The 18,925-nt window shown below is 40.4% G+C and overlaps 1 protein-coding gene across 8 annotated transcripts in view; it reads left to right on the top strand.

The window, feature by feature from the left end:
* Positions 1 to 18,925, top strand: part of LOC107795882 (rho GTPase-activating protein REN1-like) — a 102,008-nt gene that overhangs the window by 19,934 nt on the left and 63,149 nt on the right. For all 8 annotated transcript variants that reach the window (XM_075221664.1, XM_075221666.1, XM_075221665.1 and 5 more), the window contains one exon: positions 13,400 to 13,477. In XM_075221664.1, coding sequence (XP_075077765.1) covers positions 13,400 to 13,477 — 78 coding nt within the window. The remainder of the gene's footprint in view (positions 1 to 13,399; positions 13,478 to 18,925) is intronic.

The following is an 18,925-nucleotide window of genomic DNA, read 5'->3' on the forward strand; positions in this document are numbered from 1 at the left end:
ATGGGTTGAAGCACAGGCTTTCGAGAAAGTTAGGGAAAAGGAGGTGATAGACTTCATTTGGGACCACATCATATGTCGGTTCGGGATGCCATCCGAGATTGTATGTGATAATGGAAAGCAATTCATCGGAAGCAAGGTAACTAAATTTCTCGAAGACAACAAAATCAAAAGGATCCTATCAACACCTTATCATCCCAGCGGAAACGGACAAGCCGAATCGACCAACAAAACCATCATACAAAATTTTAAGAAAAGATTAACCAATGCTAAAGGAAAATGGAGAGAAATACTACCCGAAGTCCTATGGGCATACCGCACAACCTCAAAATCGAGTACCGAAGCGACACTGTTCTCGTTGGTTTATGGCGCCAAAGCTCTTATCCCGGTTGAGGTCGGAGAACCTAGCGTCAGGTTTCGATATGCAACAGATGAGTCAAATAACGAGACGATGAACACGAGCCTAGAATTGTTAGACGAAAAAAGAGAAACGGCTCTCGTCCGATTAGCCGCCCAAAAACAGCGGATCGAAAGGTATTATAATCGAAGAACCAATCTTCGATGTTTTAAAATCGGGGACTTAGTGCTAAGGAAAGTCACCCTCAACACCCGAAATTCAAATGAAGGAAAACTGGGTCCGAACTGGGAAGGATCGTATCAGGTTCTCAAAATCGTCGGAAAAGGATCCTACAAGCTCTGTGTAATAAACAGCAAACAACTACCGAGCAATTGGAACGTGTCGCACCTAAAACGTTACTACTGTTAAACTATTGTTAAGGTACGAACCCCCCATGCTCATTTATATTTCGAAATTAACCCTTGCAGGTGATCGATCAGAAACGAGGATGGAATATTCAACTCGAAGCCTTTAGGCCTGAAAGCACGCGTTGCACTCTTTTTCCCTTAGACCGGTTTTATCCCAAATGGGTTTTTCGGCAAAGTTTTTAATGAGGCAACCAATGATCGTGCTAAATTAGAACAATTCAACAGTATTCAAGGCCTCTTTACAATTAACCTCGAATACTGGGGGGCATTACCATCGAATATATTAAGTTCGATGCAAGGAGGTTACTTCATGACAATAGGGTTTCGATAGGAAAACTTGTAAGAGCCAAATTATCAAAACGAACCATGCTCGTGTAGTTTGCTCAATCCCTGGTACAAAACATGAACACATGTATAATGACATAAAGAGAAATTTCTCCTTTACCGATATCTTATATCTCAGAACCCATCATCTATTTCACGATCTCTTATGCAAACCGGCTTAAGGGCCGACCATTACCCCATAAATCGGGGACTGCCAACCAAAAAATCAACAAGATCGAGCCCCACATAAGCCTAAGGGCTACCTTATAAAGCCTACGGGCTACATTACTTCGAGTTCGAGCAAGCACTCACTCGACTACTAAGCCTGCGGGCTACATTAAGCTTAAGGGCTAATCTTATTTCGAGTTCGAGCAATCACTCACTCGACCAAAAAGCCTACGGGTTACATTATTTCGAGTTCGAGCAAACACTCACTCGACTACTAAGTCTAGGGGCTACATTTAGCCTAAGGGCTGATCTTATTTCGAGTTCGAGCAATCACTCACTCGACCATAAGGCCTACGGGCTACTTTACTTCGAGTTCGAGAAACCAAATACACTCGACTAGTAAAGCCTAAGGGCTACTTTTTAATTCAAGTTCGAGCAAACGCTCATTCGGTTATAAAGACTACAAGGTCTAACTTCGATCAAATTGCCCAAAGCCCCGAAATTATGAAAACTTTCATAAGGCATGAATGAAACAAAATCTTCACAAGGCAGAGAATAAAACAGAGACAAGTCGGGAAAGGAAAAGATCTTTATATATATATATAAATGTTTACAAACGTCAGATCAGGACCCTACACAAAAAATCAAAATGGAAAAAACCCTAAGTTTCATGGTTATCTCTGGGGGAAGTCTCTTCTCCATCGGGTTCCTCCCCGCTCTCAGACTCACTCTTGCTCCCATTATCATCATCATCATCATCATCGGAAGCCAAGGCTCCGGCATCGGCTTCAAGCTCTTTAGCCTTTTTCATATCTTCGGTAAGATCGAAACCTCGAGCATGGATCTCCTCGAGAGTTTCCCTCCGAGATTGGCATTTGGTGAGTTCAGCAACCCAATATGCTCGAGTTTGAGCGGTCTCGGCTACCTTTTTCGCTTGTACTTGAGCGGCTTCAGCATCGGCCCGATAGACGGCCACGAATGCATCCGCCTCGGCCTTTGCTTTTTCGGCTTCAGATTTGGCCTTGGCAAGTTTGGAAGCCAACCGAGCCTCGAGCTCCTCTATCTTTCTTGCTTGAACCGAGCTCTTCTACTTCATGCCTTGAAGTTGACTTTCGGCCGATGATAATTGGGCTCGAGCAGTCTCTTTCTCTGCAGCAAGGCGGTCCATGACTTCTTTCCACCCCAAGGTCTCCGCCCTTATAGCATCGACCTCCTCACGAAGCAGCCCGATCACCTCAAGCTTCTGCTGCAACTGTGAAATCGAAATATTAGCCACCGTTCCCGAATCGAGCCTATGAGTTTTTAAAATTATCATTACCTGCTCGGTCAGGTCGGTCTGATCTTGATATGCCTTGGCCAACTCGGCTCGAAGATCTTTGATCTCTTCCTCTTTCTGCCCATTAAGAAGTTTTAGGGCATTTCTCTCCTCCGAAAGCCTTCGGAAGTCGGCCTCACGTCGGCTCAGCTCCGTCCGAGACTTGGAAAATTCCTCTTGATGAAGAGCTAAAGCCTATACGAAAAAGAGAAAAAGTTAGGCAGAAAATGGAAAAATATGACATCAACAAAGGGAATCGAGACTTACCCGATTCAGGGTTCGTTGAACCTCGAAGAAAAGACCTGACGCGTCATTCGGGCCGACAACATCCTGAATACCGGTAAACAAATCACGAAAGGGGTCCTCTCCCTCATGGGCCCCTTCTACCTCGAGGGTCCCCAAAGCTCGGGCTTCCCGAATTGCCCCTTCGGAAAAAGCAGGGAGAGTAGGCGAGTCTCCGATTACTATTGCCCCAAGCGAATCGCTTGGGGCGTTCTCCTCAGTTCGAAGAGCTTCAGGACCCACCCCATCAGATACACCAACCGTTTGTTGACTTCGGTAGGATGCATCCTCGATCTCTAACGACTGGGGGACTTTGCCCGAGCCCTTCTCCGACATCCCCTCAGTTCGAGATGGAGCTTTGTCAAACGCCATCGACCCAGCTGCCTTTGAGGCATCAATGGTTTTCTTCACCCAGGCCACTAATATGGACTCGTCGTTTTCTTCTTCCGCTTCGTCTTCATCCCTTAGACGCCGAGCTGATTCTTTGGTCAAAGAGATGGTGTTCTTCCTCGGCTTACGAGCCGTCTTTATCTTAAGTTTTGGATCCTCGGAGGTAGAGGCCCTTTTCCTTTTGTTGTCCTTCGTCGGTTTTGGAACCGGAGCCAAAGTCTTTTCCTCGCCAGACGGGGGCCTCATGACCACATCTTTGCCCAGGCCTACACACAAGGAAATTGGTTAAATATAGGAAGGACATTTTGTTCGAATCATCGAAGACATGAGAAACAGACTTACCATGATTTTTAGCCTCTCATCAGCCCTTTGATAAGTCGCGCCACGAGCGCTCAGCATATGTGGAGTCGAAGCCAGGTCCCGTACCCAGTTCTTAAGGTTAGGAACTGCACTGGGCATCCAAGCAACCGCTGCATCACAAAAAGGGATATCAGTGAGAAAGAAACGAAGGAGCAAAACAATAGGAGCTAACAACATGGTTGTACTTACGCTTCATATTCCATTCCTTGGGAAATGCCATCTTCTCGGCCGGGATTAGGTCGGAAGTCTTTACTCGAACGAACCTGCCTATCCAGCCTCGGTCCTTGTCCTCGTCAATGCTCGTGAACAGCACTTTGGTGGCCCGGCGCTGGAGTTTTATTAACCCACCTCGATAGTGGCGGGGCTGCACAATCTAATGAGGTGGTCGAGGGTGAAAGGCATCCCCTCGACTTTGTTCACAAAGAAGCGGATCAGAATAACGATCCGCCAAAAAGAAGGGTGGATTTGGCCTAGAGTTACTTGGTATTGGCGGCAAAAATCGATGACAACAGGGTTGCGGGGGCCTAACGTGAAAGGGTAAGTATACACACTTAAAAGCCCTTTCACATGGGTAGTAATATCCTCTTCGGGAGCCGGGATTATCACTTCTTTGTTCTCCCAGCCACAATCTTTCCTTAACCGCTCAAGGTGTCCCTCAGTTATCGAGCACATATACCTCGATACTGGTTCACTTCGACCGGGAACCGACGAGGCTTTATCGATCTTAAAATCGGAAGTAAGAACACACCCACCGGGAACGCACTCCTTCAGTAGTGGCTCCACCGGTGTTTTGTCACCGGCGGAACGCGAAGAAGAAGCACTTTTTTTTTGGGGAACGGTTTTTGACGTTTTCGCCATTTGGATTTAAAGATTGAAAATAAGGAGATGACGAAGGTTTGGTGTTTTAAAGAGAGATTTTGCAGTGAAAATCACAAGTTTACAGATGAAGAATTCAGAAGACGCAAGAAAGAACTTAGAAGATTTAGAAATTGAAGATGTAAAAGTAATAAATGATAAAAAGAGGAGTTATTTATAGGGTTGGCAATGCCGGTTCAATATCATCAATGGCCGACTATCGTCTGACACGCATTTAATGCCTTGGTTACTGAACCGACAGGACATTTATCACATACGTCACGGTGGGGCTCGATGCAAACGTCAGTATATATCGAGTCATACCGCTTGAAAATCATGTCGTTTCTCGCCACATTCTTCCCGAGAAACGAGGGGACTATCTGTATATGGTCGAAACCGGTTTCGATCTTCGTATGATTAGTCAAGATTGGGACAATAATGGACCGAAGGTCATCTTCATAATATTGGGTACGAGATCTGAAGCCGGGTTACCGAGCTCAAATTTCTGGGACCGATCAAATACCGAACTCGAAGTCATTACCGAGCTCAAGTCCAAATCGAGCTATGATGCGAAGCGGCGTTATCGAGATTGAGAACCAGAGACCGTCCAAAATCGAGCCCAAGTCAATACCGTGCCCCGAGTCAATATCGGGCTCTAAATCTAGAAACCTACCAATACCAAGTCCGATCGAGGTCGAGCCAAGGGACAAGACCTGTTACAGCCGCACTAAGGAGAGAGAATCTCGGCGGGAATTATGGAAAAGCTATTCTATCACAGGCTCTCCACTATGTATTTTTAATTATATCCAAAGTAGGATACCTCCATTATAAGAGGCATAGCTACTATTTCTGTAAAAGGGGACATCAAGGCATTGATACACTCTCATATTATTGATATTCACAGAGAAAAAAGATAGTGATATTTAGATTATCCTATTGTGAGCTATATATATTGATTCATCTTGCTTGTTCATAAAAGAATTTTTTATTTCAATTTGGTTGGTATTTCATTCTTCATACAGTCAATATATTTCTACTTACTTTCCGATTTGTACCAATTTATACCACGTATCCTTAGAACTACGTATAAATTCAACTCTATCTGTTTTTCGGGTAAACAATTATTAGACTCCCAAAATGGAGTATAGAGATCTTAGACTCTAAGTTTGCCACCACATATATTTGATCCTTGATCCTTAGACTGCTTTTAGTGAATTTGTTGCCAAGTGATTGTTTGAGGCAACAAAACTAGAGGAGATAAGTTTTGTATTTTATGGATAAAATGACAATCAATCTATAAGTTGGTCCTCTCATGAATATTAGATCAAGAGCAACAAGTGCAATGCTTATTGCAGCTTTGTTGACACAAATCAATTTAATTTGCGTTGCCTTTCTGAAGTTAACTCCTCGAATAAATGTTGTCGCTATATAAGTTCACATGTTGCCGGAGCTATGGCTCTATAGAATTAACATTTGTACTTGACATGAGAACCATATCTTGATTCTTACCTTTTTTAGAAAAATTCCATGAATGTGATTGATAGGACTAGCATTAATAGGTTGTATTTGAGCCAAAGTATCATAAATGAATTTACTTGGGTGGTTGGATTCATCCTTGGGAGGAAGTCCCTCTTTTGGAACCAAGCCGTTACTCAAAGACTCAATTTTTGTTCTCTCTACCCGAACTTGCTCTATTCATATTTGTTGGCTAACCGAGCCTTTCACACGTTACCTGCATGACGCGAGAATATTGCTCGGCCTGGTGGCCTGGCAAGGAATGGCTTTTGTGATACTCACGCAACAAGGCGTAACTCTGCTTTTTCACTCTTTCCCAACCGTCACCTAAATATAGTTTGTGTTAGCTGCGTTACGCGAGTGTACTTTTTCTCGTGCAATTATGGGGGGGATGCAACACCAATACTAGCCCTGCGCTGCCTTCCGTCTTGGCAAATGCGTTACTCACACGATTTCTCCCTACTGCACCGCTTGGTCCCTTGCCAGGCCTACCAAAATCATGGTTCACACTAACTTGCTCGATGCGAGGTTATGGCGTGAACCTATTTCTCGGCTACTTTAACCTTTGCTCGTTACTTGCATTTATCGTGAGTGAAGCGAAGGATCCTTGTGTTCGAATCCTTGTCTAACTCCAAAAACTTTCCTTTTGGCTACTGTTAGTTTACATCATGTATATAGTGTAGTATTGTCCCACATTGGTAGAGGAGTAGTATGTCCTTGTATAGTATAGCTATAAATAAGGACCTCTTGTATTGTATTGTTCATTCAATATCAATAACATATTATCTCTGGTAATATATCACTTTTGTCAAATATTGTATATTCACAGTCTCTTCCCACTGTTACTTTAGCCAATGGATGTCAAACTAAGGCAAAAGGAGTTGGACAAGCTAATCCCTTGTCTTCTATCACCCTAGATTCCGTTCTTTATGTCCCTGGCTGTCCTTTTAGTCTTGCATCTGTTAGTCGTTTGACTCGTGCCCTCCATTGTGGTATATATTTTATTGACGATTCTTTTATTATGCAGGACCGCAGTACGGGACAGACAATTGGTACAGGACGTGAATCAGAAGGCCTTTACTACCTTAACTCACTCAGTCCTTCCACAACATGTCTAGTTACAGATCCTCCAGATCTAATCCACAGACGTTTAGGACATCCGAGTTTATCCAAACTTCAGAAGATGGTGCCTAGTTTATCTAGTTTGTCTACATTAGATTGTGAGTCGTGTCAACTTGGGAAACATACCCGAGCCTCCTTTTCGCGTAGTGTTGAGAGTCATGTAGAGTGTGTCTTCTCCTTAGTTCATTCTGATATATGGGGCCCTAGTAGAGTCAGTTCATCCTTGGGATTTCGTTATTTTGTCAGTTTCATTGATGATTATTCAAGATGTACTTGGCTTTTCTTAATGAAAGATCGTTCTGAATTATTTTCTATATTCCAGAGTTTCTGTGCTGAAACCAAAAACCAATTTGGTGCTGAAATCAAAAACCATCACACACACTTGATTCCTCTGTTCTCGCATCCCAGACAGTGGATGTTCGGGCATCTCAAACTATGGAGAATAGACGAGGAGGAGGTCGTTTTGGAAGATCTAGACCCAAGTGTTCTTATTGTCACAAACTTGGACACACTCATGAAATGTGCTATTCCTTACATGGTCGTCCACCCAAAAATGCTTACATTGCTCAGACCGAGACTCCAGGTAACCAGGGATTTTCTTTATCTAAAGAAGAATATAATGAGCTCCTTCAGTATCGAGCAAGTAAGCAGACATCTCCACAAGTAGCCTCAGTTGCTCAGACTGATACTTCTGTTACTGGTAATTCTTTTGCTTGTGTTTCCCAGTCTAGCACTCTTGGCCCATGGGTCATGGACTCAGGCGCTTCTGATCACATCTCTAGTTGTATTTTATTTTATCTTCCTAGTTGATGCTCATTAGACAAGGTGGGTTGCTCTGATGGTAAGCACCCTCCACTTCCAACCAAGAGGTTGTGAGTTCGACTCACCCCAAGAGCAAGGTGGGGAGTTCTTGGAGGGAAGGATGCCGAGGGTCTATTGGAAACAGTCTCTCTACCCCAGGGTAGGGGTAAGGTCTGCGTACATACTACCCTCCCCAGACCCCACTAGTGGGATTATACTGGGTTGTTGTTGTTGTATATTCACAGTCTCTTCCCACTGTTACTTTAGCCAATGGATGTCAAACTAAGGCAAAAGGAGTTGGACAAGCTAATCCTTTGTCTTCTATCACCCTAGATTCCGTTCTTTTATGTCCCTGGTTGTCCTTTTAGTATTGCATCTGTTAGTCGTTTGACTCGTGCCCTCCATTGTAGTATATATTTTATTGACGATTCTTTTATTATGCAGGACCGCAGTACGGGACAGACAATTGGTACATGACGTGAATCAGAAGGCCTTTACTACCTTAACTCACCCAGTCCTTCCACAACATGTCTAGTTACAGATCCTCCAGATCTAATCCACAGACGTTTAGGACATTCGAGTTTATCCAAACTTCAGAAGATGGTGCCTAGTTTATCCAGTTTGTCTACATTAGATTGTGAGTCGTGTCAACTTGGGAAACATACCCGAGCCTCTTTTTCGCGTAGTGTTGAGAGTCATGCAGAGTCTGTCTTCTCCTTAGTTCATTCTGATATATGGGGTCCTAGTAGAGTCAGTTCATCCTTGGGATTTCGTTATTTTGTTAGTTTCATTGATGATTATTCAAGATGTACTTGGCTTTTCTTAATGAAAGATCGTTCTGAGTTATTTTCTATATTCCAGAGTTTCCGTGCTGAAATCAAAAACCAATTTGGTGTTTCTATTCACATTTTTCGCAGTGATAATGACTTAGAATATTTATCTTCTCAATTTCAGCAGTTTATGACTTCTCAAGGAATTATTCATTAGACATCTTGTCCTAATACCCCTTAGCAAAATGGGGTTGCTGAGAGAAAGAATAGGCACCTTATTGAGACTGCTCGCACACTTCTAATTGAATCTCGTGTTCCGTTGCGTTTTTGGGGCGATGCAGTTCTCACAGCTTGTTATTTGATTAATCGGATACCTTCATCTCCCATCAAGAATCAGATTCCGCATTCAGTATTGTTTCCCCAGTCAGCCTTATACTCTCTTCCACCTTGTGTTTTTGGGAGCACGTGTTTTGTTCATAACTTAGCCCTTGGGAAAGATAAGTTAGCTCCTCGTGCTCTTAAGTGCGTCTTCCTTTGTTATTCTCGTGTTCAGAAGGGATATCATTGTTATTCTCCAGATCTTCGTAGGTACCTTATGTCAGCTGACGTCACATTTTTTGAGTCTAAACCTTTCTTTACTTCTGCTGACCACCATGATATATCTGAGGTCTTACCTATACCGACCTTTGAAGAGTTTACTATAGCTCCTCCTCCATCTTCGACCATAGAGGTTTCATCCATACCAATCGTTGAGGAGTCTAGTGTTGTTCCCCCTAGTTTCCCAGCCACAGAAATACCACTCTTTACTTATCATCGTCGTTTGCGTCTTCCATCAGGCCTAACTGGTTCTCGTCCTGCACCTGATCCTGCTCCTGCTGCGTACCCTGCTCCTAGTACACCGATTGCACTTCGGAAAGGTATACGAACCACAATTAACCCTAATCCTCATTATGTCGGTTTGAGCTATCATCGTCTGTCATCTCCCCATTATGCTTTTATATCTTCTTTGTCCTCGGTTTCCATCCCTAAGTCTACAGGTGAAACGTTGTCTCATCCAGGATGGCGACAGGCTATGAGTGACGAGATGTCTGCTTTACATACAAGTGGTACTTGGGAGCTTGTTCCTCTTCCTTTAGGTAAATCTACTGTTGGTTGTCGTTGGGTTTATGCAGTCAAAGTTGGTCCCGATTGACAGATTGATCGACTTAAGGCCCGTCTTGTTGCCAAAGGATATACTGAGATATTTGGGCTCGATTACAGTGATACCTTCTCTCCCGTGGCTAAAGTGGCTTCAGTCCGCCTTTTTCTATCCATGGCTGCGGTTCGTCATTGGCCCCTCTATCAGCTGGACATTAAAAATGCCTTTCTTCACGGTGATCTTGAGGATGAGGTTTATATGGAGCAACCACCTGGTTTTGTTGCTCAGGGGGAGTCTCGTAGCCTTGTATGTCGCTTGCGTCGGTCACTTTATGGTCTAAAGCAGTCTCCTCGAGCCTGGTTTGGTAAGTTCAGCACGGTTATCCAGGAGTTTGGCATGATTCGTAGTGAAGCTGATCACTCTGTGTTTTATCGGCACTCTGCTTCAAGTTTCTATATTTATCTGGTAGTCTATGTTGATGATATTGTTATTACAGGCAATGATGAGGATGGTATTACCAATCTGAAGCAGCATCTCTTCCGGCACTTCCAAACTAAGGATCTAGGCATATTGAAGTACTTTCTAGATATTGAGGTTGCCCAGTCTAGCTCATGTATTGTTATTTCTCAAAGAAAATATGCTTTAGACATTCTTGAGGAGACGGGGATGATAGGTTACAGACCTGTTGACACTCCGATGGATCCGAATTCTAAACTTATGCCAGGACAGGGGGAGCGGCTTAGCGATCCTGCAAGCTATAGGCGGCTGGTTGGAAAATTAAATTATCTCACAGTGACTAGACCCAACATTTCTTATCCTGTGAGTGTTGTAAGTTAGTTTATGAATTCTCCCTGTGATAGTCATTGGGATGCAGTTGTCCGCATTATTCGATATATAAAATTGGCTCCTGGAAAAGGGTTACTCTTTGAGGATCGAGGTCATGAGCAGATCATTGGATACTCAGATGCTGATTGGGCAGGATCACCTTCTGATAGACGTTCTACGTTTGGATATTGTGTTTTAGTAGGAGGAAATTTGGTGTCCTGGAAGAGCAAGAAACAGAATGTAATTGCTCGGTCTAGTGCAGAAGCAGAATATCGAGCAATGGCTATGGCAACATGTGAGCTAGTCTGGACCAAACAATTGCTCAAGGAGTTGAAATTTGATGAAATCAGTCGGATGGAACTTGTGTGCGATAATCAAGCTGCCCTTCATATTGCATCAAATCCGGTGTTTCATGAGAGAACTAAACACATTGAGATTGATTGTCACTTCGTTAGAGAAAAGATACTTTCAGGAGAGATTGCTACAAAGTTTGTGAGGTCGAATGATCAACTTGCAGATATTTTCACCAAGTCTCTCACTGATCCTCGTATTGGTTATATATGTAACAAGCTCGGTACATATGATTTGTATGCACCGGCTTGAGGGGGAGTGTTAGTTTACAGCATATATATAGTGTAGTATTGTCCCACATTGGTAGAGGAGTAGTATGTCCTTGTATAGTATAGCTATAAATAAGGACCTCTTGTATTGTATTGTTCATTCAATATCAATAACATATTTTCTCCCGTGCCTTCTCACAGCTACCATATCACTTCAAGACAACTCCAAACCATTTAAGGCACACATCATGATTTTGAACCTTACTACAAAGAAAGGTTTGTTATTTAAGTGGAGAAGAGTAGAGAGGCAATGCCTATTATCCATCGAATTTCAAACCTTGTGCCACTGGCCATTGGGGATTTCTTGGTAATAAAACAAGACAATTTATTGGAGTCTCTTGTGATCTGTATATAGTTCAAAATGTACACCATAAAAGTAGTGACACCAAATTTTAAGGCGATCATCACCGTGGCTAATTCCAAATCACGATGGGCTAGTTCTGTTCATGGTTCTTCAATAGCCTTGTAGCATAGGCAATGACCTTATCATTTTGCACCAATACACATCCCAACCCAACTGTCTGAGCATCACCATGCACGGCGAGAGCACCCGAACCTGTCGGCAAGGTTAACACCGGTGCTATAGTCACAACTCTTAGACACTCTTTTCACCGGTGTCGAACCACTGAAACTTTGCCTCTTTCTTCATTGTCAACCTTATCAATGACGCAGCAAGAGTAAAAAAACCTTAAATGAACCTATAATACCTGGCCAATTCCATGAAACTTTGAATTTTTGTTGGTATCGTCGGTCTTGGTCAACTCTGGACTGCTTCTACTTTCTATGGACAGGGGCCGGTGTACAGTTTGAAGTACGGGTTTGATAGAGCTCAGTAGCTTAAAACCTGTATTTGTCTTAAGAAATACATTTACTATGTACAAATTATTAATTTAGAACTCATTAACTCAATAGGGCTAAAATCGGAACCCATAACTTCAAATTCCGGATCCAGCTCTCTATGGATCTACTTTAATACCTTCACTTGCAACAATATGGCCCAAGAATGCCACTACCTCGAGCCAAAATTTACACTTAGAGAATCTAGCATACAACTTATGCTCCCTAAGTGCTTGGAAAGTCGTTCTGCAAGTTGTTCTCGTTCTCAACACATCACCAAGTCATTTCCAACACTTATGTTACCATCCCGAACACATTTCAACATTATACACACTCATCCGCACATACACTATCCATCTAATTTAGAACTGAGCATAATTTAAGCTTAAACAAGTTCCAAGTTTTGGGGGGGGGGGGAGTACAGGTTCATAGAATAGAAGTTCCGTTGGATGAATACATGTGTATTTTGTTTGACACATACATAGGTGTCTTGTATTAATCAGGTCATTACTACGCCTTTTTCTGCTCTTCATTCTCACAGAACCAATGTTCCTGTGAACCATGAGGAACAAAAATTGATTCTTTCGGTCGCTGAGAAGGTATAACTCAGTTCGGTATGCATTTTATCCTTGTATCACTAACTAGTTGAGGAAAAAAGAGTCAGTTCTCTTTATGAAGATGTTAAGGAGATTGAATCATTTTAAAGAAAATAATTTTTAGAAGTTGAATGCATCATCATCTGCCTGTTAAAGAAAATGATTAATGTGGTGCAATTACAATGTCTTTCGGAAAATCCTACCTACGCTCTACAAGAACTTCCTACTCATTTCTTAAATTCCTTTTTCCTCCCTGCTTGTTGTTGACCTACATCTGATCAGTTAGTTTCTCCTAATTATAGATTTATGGCAATTTTTTTTTCTAGAAAGTGAAGTGATTGGAACTAATGAATTCAAATAGGTAAACTACATGTACATATATAAAACAGTGAATGGAGGTATCAGTGAGTTGCTGCTTGAACAATAAATTAGGAAGCTATTCTGAGACCCTTTTACTTTGACATTTTCTAGAACTTGGAATACATTATTTTGTGTAGTCAAGGATTATAAATAAAGCATTTACTTCAGCCAGAAGATGAACTAGGTACATCATCTCTCTGCTTTGGTGTCCTAAGTGCAGTATCTCTGGGTACACATATGCCAAAGTTCTATTGAGCTATAATATTCAACTAATGCTTCTCGTTAGTTGTAAAGTTTATTTAGTTATTTAATGTCTGTGCATTCTCATTTCATGGTGCTGATTTTACAATATTTTCCAGGAGTGAGAGTTGAAGGTATCTTGCGGCAAGCAGCAGATGTTGAAAATGTCGAACGTCGGATACGGGAATATGAACAGGGTATGTTTACTGCAATTCAGTTTCTTTCCTCTTTGAATCTTCTATTGCCTGTATACCATATCTATCTTATTCCATGTTTGTGTTGTGGTCACTTAATGTTTGCCATAATGTGTTTACCTTGGAAATTGAGGATAATAGTTAACAGCTAATATCAGGTATAGCAATTACAGATGCTCCTGCAAATGCAAAGCGTGGGAAAGATCATATCTAAAATAGAAACAGAATCTCATATCTTATCAGTTTCATGGTTCATTCCTGTTATGTCAAGGAATTGGCAAACCCGAAAATAAAGGAGATAATGAACACCAAATTTTAACGTGGAAAATCCTTCAAATCGAAGGTAAAAACCACGGGATCACAAATATCCAAAAGGCTCCACTATAACAATAAGAGGGTTACAAAGTTCTCCAAATTGGCTACACAACAAGTGTCAAACACGGAGCAGCAATAGCAACAACAAATCAATTGAAGAAAGAGGAGAAATCACAAAAACGGAGTTGCTGTTCAAGGCTCGAATTCGGATGCTACGGCCTTCCAAATCCGATCTCCATTTGTTCAAATCAAAGATCAAGATGTTAGGAACACTCAGTCAAAAATTCAACCCAATCCAACGGTGAACAAATCGGAAAACGTAATTTCAAGCTGGCTGGTCGGAATAAACTCTGCAACAAAATGAATTCTTTTTCTTCTTTCTTCTCTCTTGATGGAAGCTCTCTCAAAAACCACTCTTATGTGCTAAAGCCTTTCAAAAACTTATATCAATGAGCGTAGAGCAATTCTTCGAGGTTGCTCTATTTATAGATAATGAGCGATACTTTCTCTTAAAGCCAAAACTAACTTCAAATAGGAATAAAAATCGAATCCAATTCCGAATAGGAATGGAAACCAAAAGATAATAGGATAAGGCCATTGGGCCTTTGGCTGGACGACATGGGCATGACCCAACACATTCCATAGACCTCTGAGAACTAGTGAGTGGAGGTGGCTTTTTATATGTTTGTTTTAAGTTATTCAGTGAATATGATCTTAGCTGGGTCAGATGCTATACAATTGCTAGTCATATAACCTTTGTAGTTTTTTTTTTCTTTTGATAAACTAATCTTTGTAGCTTATAACCCGAATATATACTTTTTTAATCCCTGGTGTACACTTTTTGCTGGACATTAAGGCACAAAGAGTTCATTTACCCATCATTTTCTTTTTTTCTTTCTTTTCAGTTGAATATTGCTGTCTGAATTTAAGTGAAAAAAATATTAATGTCTCATGTTTTTTCTGTACCATCTTGGTACCAATTTAATAATATTCTTTACCTTATCAAAAATGAGAGATTTATATCTCATATATTCCCCTGGACCATTGATGTGATGCATCAAATTTTAGGAATTATTTTCTCAATTTAACGAAACATTCTAGCCCGTGTTGCATATACTCGCAATACATTCAGAGTCTGTGTAACATACAAGTTCATGCTTGCCACTACCAAAACACAGCTTCAAATCTGCAGTACCTTTCATATACCTTAATATCCATTTTATTGCATCCCAATGTTCCTTTCCATGATTCGAAAGAAATCTACTAACAGTACCAACGATATATGCAATATCTGGTCTAGTGCAAACCATAACATACATCAAACTACCAACAGCAAAAGAGTAAGGAATACGAGACATCTCCTTTTTCTCTTCATCAATTGATGTGCTCTGACTAATACTCAATTTAAAGTATATAGCAAGAGGAGTACTAACCACTTTTGCATCTGTCATATTGAACCTCTTGAGTACCTTCTCAATGTATTGCTTTTGGGAAAACAATAACTCCTTTCTATCTCTGTGTCAGTGGATTTGAATGCCCAAGATTTTCTTTGCTGGCCCCAAGTCCTTCGTCGCAAACGATTTGCTCAACTGCTTCTTAAGGACTGCAATTTTAGATTTATTCTTGCCAACAATAAGCATATCCTCCACATAAAGCAATAAGATAATAAAATCATCATCATAGAATTTTTGGAAGAATACAGAGTGGTCTGAAAAAGTTTTCTTGTACCCTTGTTTTTCTATGACAGATTCAAACTTCAAATACTATTGCCTTGGAGCTTGTTTCAATCCATACATGCTCTTTTTCAATTTGCAGACATAGTTTTCTTTTCCCTTAGTTACATAACCCTCAGGTTGCTCTATATAAATCTCTTCATCTAAATCAGTGTTTTGGATAGCATGCGGCGAGAAATAGCGACGAGAGCCCGCAGGCGAGAGGTGAGCAGCGAAGTGCTCACCTTTTTGATGTGAAGCGACAATTTATACAAAAAATAAAATATTATACATATATAACTAAAAACTCAATAGCAATAATATATTAATAAATATATCAATTCAAAAATTAAAAACTCAATAAATAGTCATAGTAGATTCATAAACTAAAACAAGCAACATCTATTCTTCTTCAAGATTTTCAAATTCTTGAACTTCAAGAATTTTAGCATCATATTGGCTATCCTCTTCTTCATCCTCGGAGTCTTCATCAATTAGGGACCGACTTGAACTTGTAGCTACTCCCTTTCCCTTGTTATTTGATCTTGAAGAACTCCCTCTAAGATCATAGATATTCTCCTCAACTCCAGTTGCCATAGAAACAGTACCCCAATCGAGATCATCTCCTACATACACTTGTTCATCTTCATGGGCTCCAGTTAACCATTCATTTGACTCGTCAATGTTATACAAAATTGGATCAATGGTATCGCGAGCTTTATAACGACGCCTCAATATTCTATTGTATTTAATATACACTAGATCATTGAAACGCGATAGTTCAAGCCTATTCCTTTTCTTGGAGTGAATCTGCGCATAAGTTGTAGAAATTAATTAATAGATACTAATAATAATAAAATATAAAATATACTAATGTAATAAATGTGCTTCTTACATGCTCAAATACACTCCAATTTCTCTCGCATCCAGATGCACTACAAGTTAAGCTTAGTACTTTGACGGCAAAACTTTTGCAAGTTTGGAGTTTGCTGACCAAATTGCATCCACCATTCAACTATAGAAAAATATTTTAGAAGTTAATAACTATAAGTAAATCAAATAAATTAAATTAAAGCTATAAGGATATCTATATTAAAGTTAGTTACCCGGCGACCTTATGTCTCTGGCTCTAATAGCCGCCTGTAAACCAAATAGGCTATCCGCTTGTGTGTACCTACCAAACTCCTCCCCTATTTGATCTACCATCGCTGCATCGGGGACCAACTTCTCAATACATTTATGGTATCCAACCCACACCTCTGAATCTAAAGTGCCATCTATACTATTCTTGTAAAATAATCCCGGGTTCAGAATATGGCCTGCTGCATGCAAAGGTCGATGGAGTTGATTCGACTACCTGCTATCAATAATCTCAAAACCTTTCTCATATTTCCTCACATCTCCCTCAAATGACGCTTTAATAGTTTCTTTGGCTCTATCCGTAGCTTCATAAAGATAGCCCAGGTTTTCTCTCCAGATCTACCATACGAAGTACCCTAATCAAAGGACCACCAACTTTAAGAGCCCGAACGACGTCATTCCAGAATGATGGAGAAATAAGAATTTTGGCAGTTTCTTTCCCCGCAGCTTCCTTTACATATCTATTATCTTTCCATTCATTTGAAAGAACTAACTTTCTCAAGTTTTTCTTTTGCAAGTAAAAACAATGCAAAGTTAAGAAAGCCGTTGCAAATCTAGTCTTGGCCGGTCTCATCAAATTTCTTTCATTTGTAAATTTCCTCAACAAATTCAACAACAATGGCCTCTGACTGATGTAAGAATATATCTTGACGACCTTAGTGAAAGTAAGTATAATTATATTAAAGTAAAAGTAATAATAACAATTTTATAGTTAAAACTTAATAGGACATAAGTATAAATAAAGTTAAAGATAACTATATTAAAGTTACCTGAATCATATGGGTTTTCCTTGAATATGTCACCAAACATCAAATTGAAACAATGGGCAACACATAGAGTCCAATAAATGTGTGGATACATAGCACTAACATTCTCACTAGCATTATCGCTAACAACTTGTACAACATTTCCTTTCCAATTTTATCAATAGTCTTTGTAAACAAGTTGTACATTTTGGTTGCATCCGTAGAAGAGTTGCTAGCATCGTAAGATTCAAGAAAAATACTCCCTCTTGGAGAATTTACCAATACATTTATGACCATTTTTCCATTCCGTGCTGTCCATTTATCCATCATAATGGAACATCCAAACTTGTTCCATTGCACTCTATGTTCCTCAACAATTTTGTCTATCTTCTTCACCTCTTTTTTAAGATGAGTTAATCTAACTTCATGATAGCTAGGAGACTTCATTCCTGGGTCATATTGTCCTACGGCCTCAATGAATTTATCAAAAGATTTGTAGTTAACACAATTGAAAGGGAGCCCTGCATCGTACATCCATGTTGCAAAGGAACTTGCGGCGCGATCCCTCAAAATTTTCTTGGCTTCTAAACCTGAACCTGAATCACCTTTTCCATTTTCTTGTTGTTTTGCCGTGAAATAAAGATTGAGAGGACCTTTTGTCACCGTACGCGTCGTGGATGACCCACTAGAATTATTTGAAGATATCTTTTGAGTTTTTTTTTTTGGGGGGGGAGGTCCCATTTCATCATCTTCATCAATAAGATTCACCGATTCTTCATAACTCATTTGAGTTCTTGTCACATTTTGCTTCTCAACATTTACTTCCTCCCTAACCTCCGGCGGACAAAGAGAACATTGTACTACATTTTAAAATCCACCTATCAAATGTTGTTTGTGACGAGTTATTCCACCATGGTATATTTTTTCACAAAACACACATTTAATTGCGGATCTTGATGAGCCTTGTATAGGATAATTCCAAGCTATATCATTTCTTTTATTACCATCGGATGACGCCATTTCAATACTGTTTTATAGAAAAAAATTATCAAGTCAATATGCAATTAATTCTACTCTACAACTGAAAAAGGAGGAAATTTCATGTTTGAAACTTTGAAGAAGTTCTCTACCTCTGCCTAGCAGTGAAAGAATTGAAAAAACAGAGCAAAAACAATAGAACAAAAATAGGGTGTTGCACTGCTGCTCGATCAAAAACAGAGCAAAAAAAAAAAAGAGAAGAAGAATAAAAACGAAGAAAAAACAGAGCAAAAACAGACTCTCTGTTATATTTTTTGATACACTGTTCTGCATTGTTGCTCGATAAATAACAGAGCCAAAAAGATAGAAAGAAGAAGAGAAGAAGAAGGAAAAGGAAAAGGAAGAAAGAAAGAAGAAAGAAGAAATAAAAGAAACTCGAAGAAGAAGAGAAGCATACCTGGGGCTGGGTCGACTTGGATGAAGAAGAAGATGGCAGAAACTTGAAGCTTTCAAATATGGCTGGGTCGAAATCGTTGTGGCTGCTCTATTGTTTGAAACTT

This window comes from Nicotiana tabacum, chromosome 9, assembly GCF_000715075.1.
Source record: "Nicotiana tabacum cultivar K326 chromosome 9, ASM71507v2, whole genome shotgun sequence".
NCBI lineage: Eukaryota > Viridiplantae > Streptophyta > Magnoliopsida > Solanales > Solanaceae > Nicotiana > Nicotiana tabacum.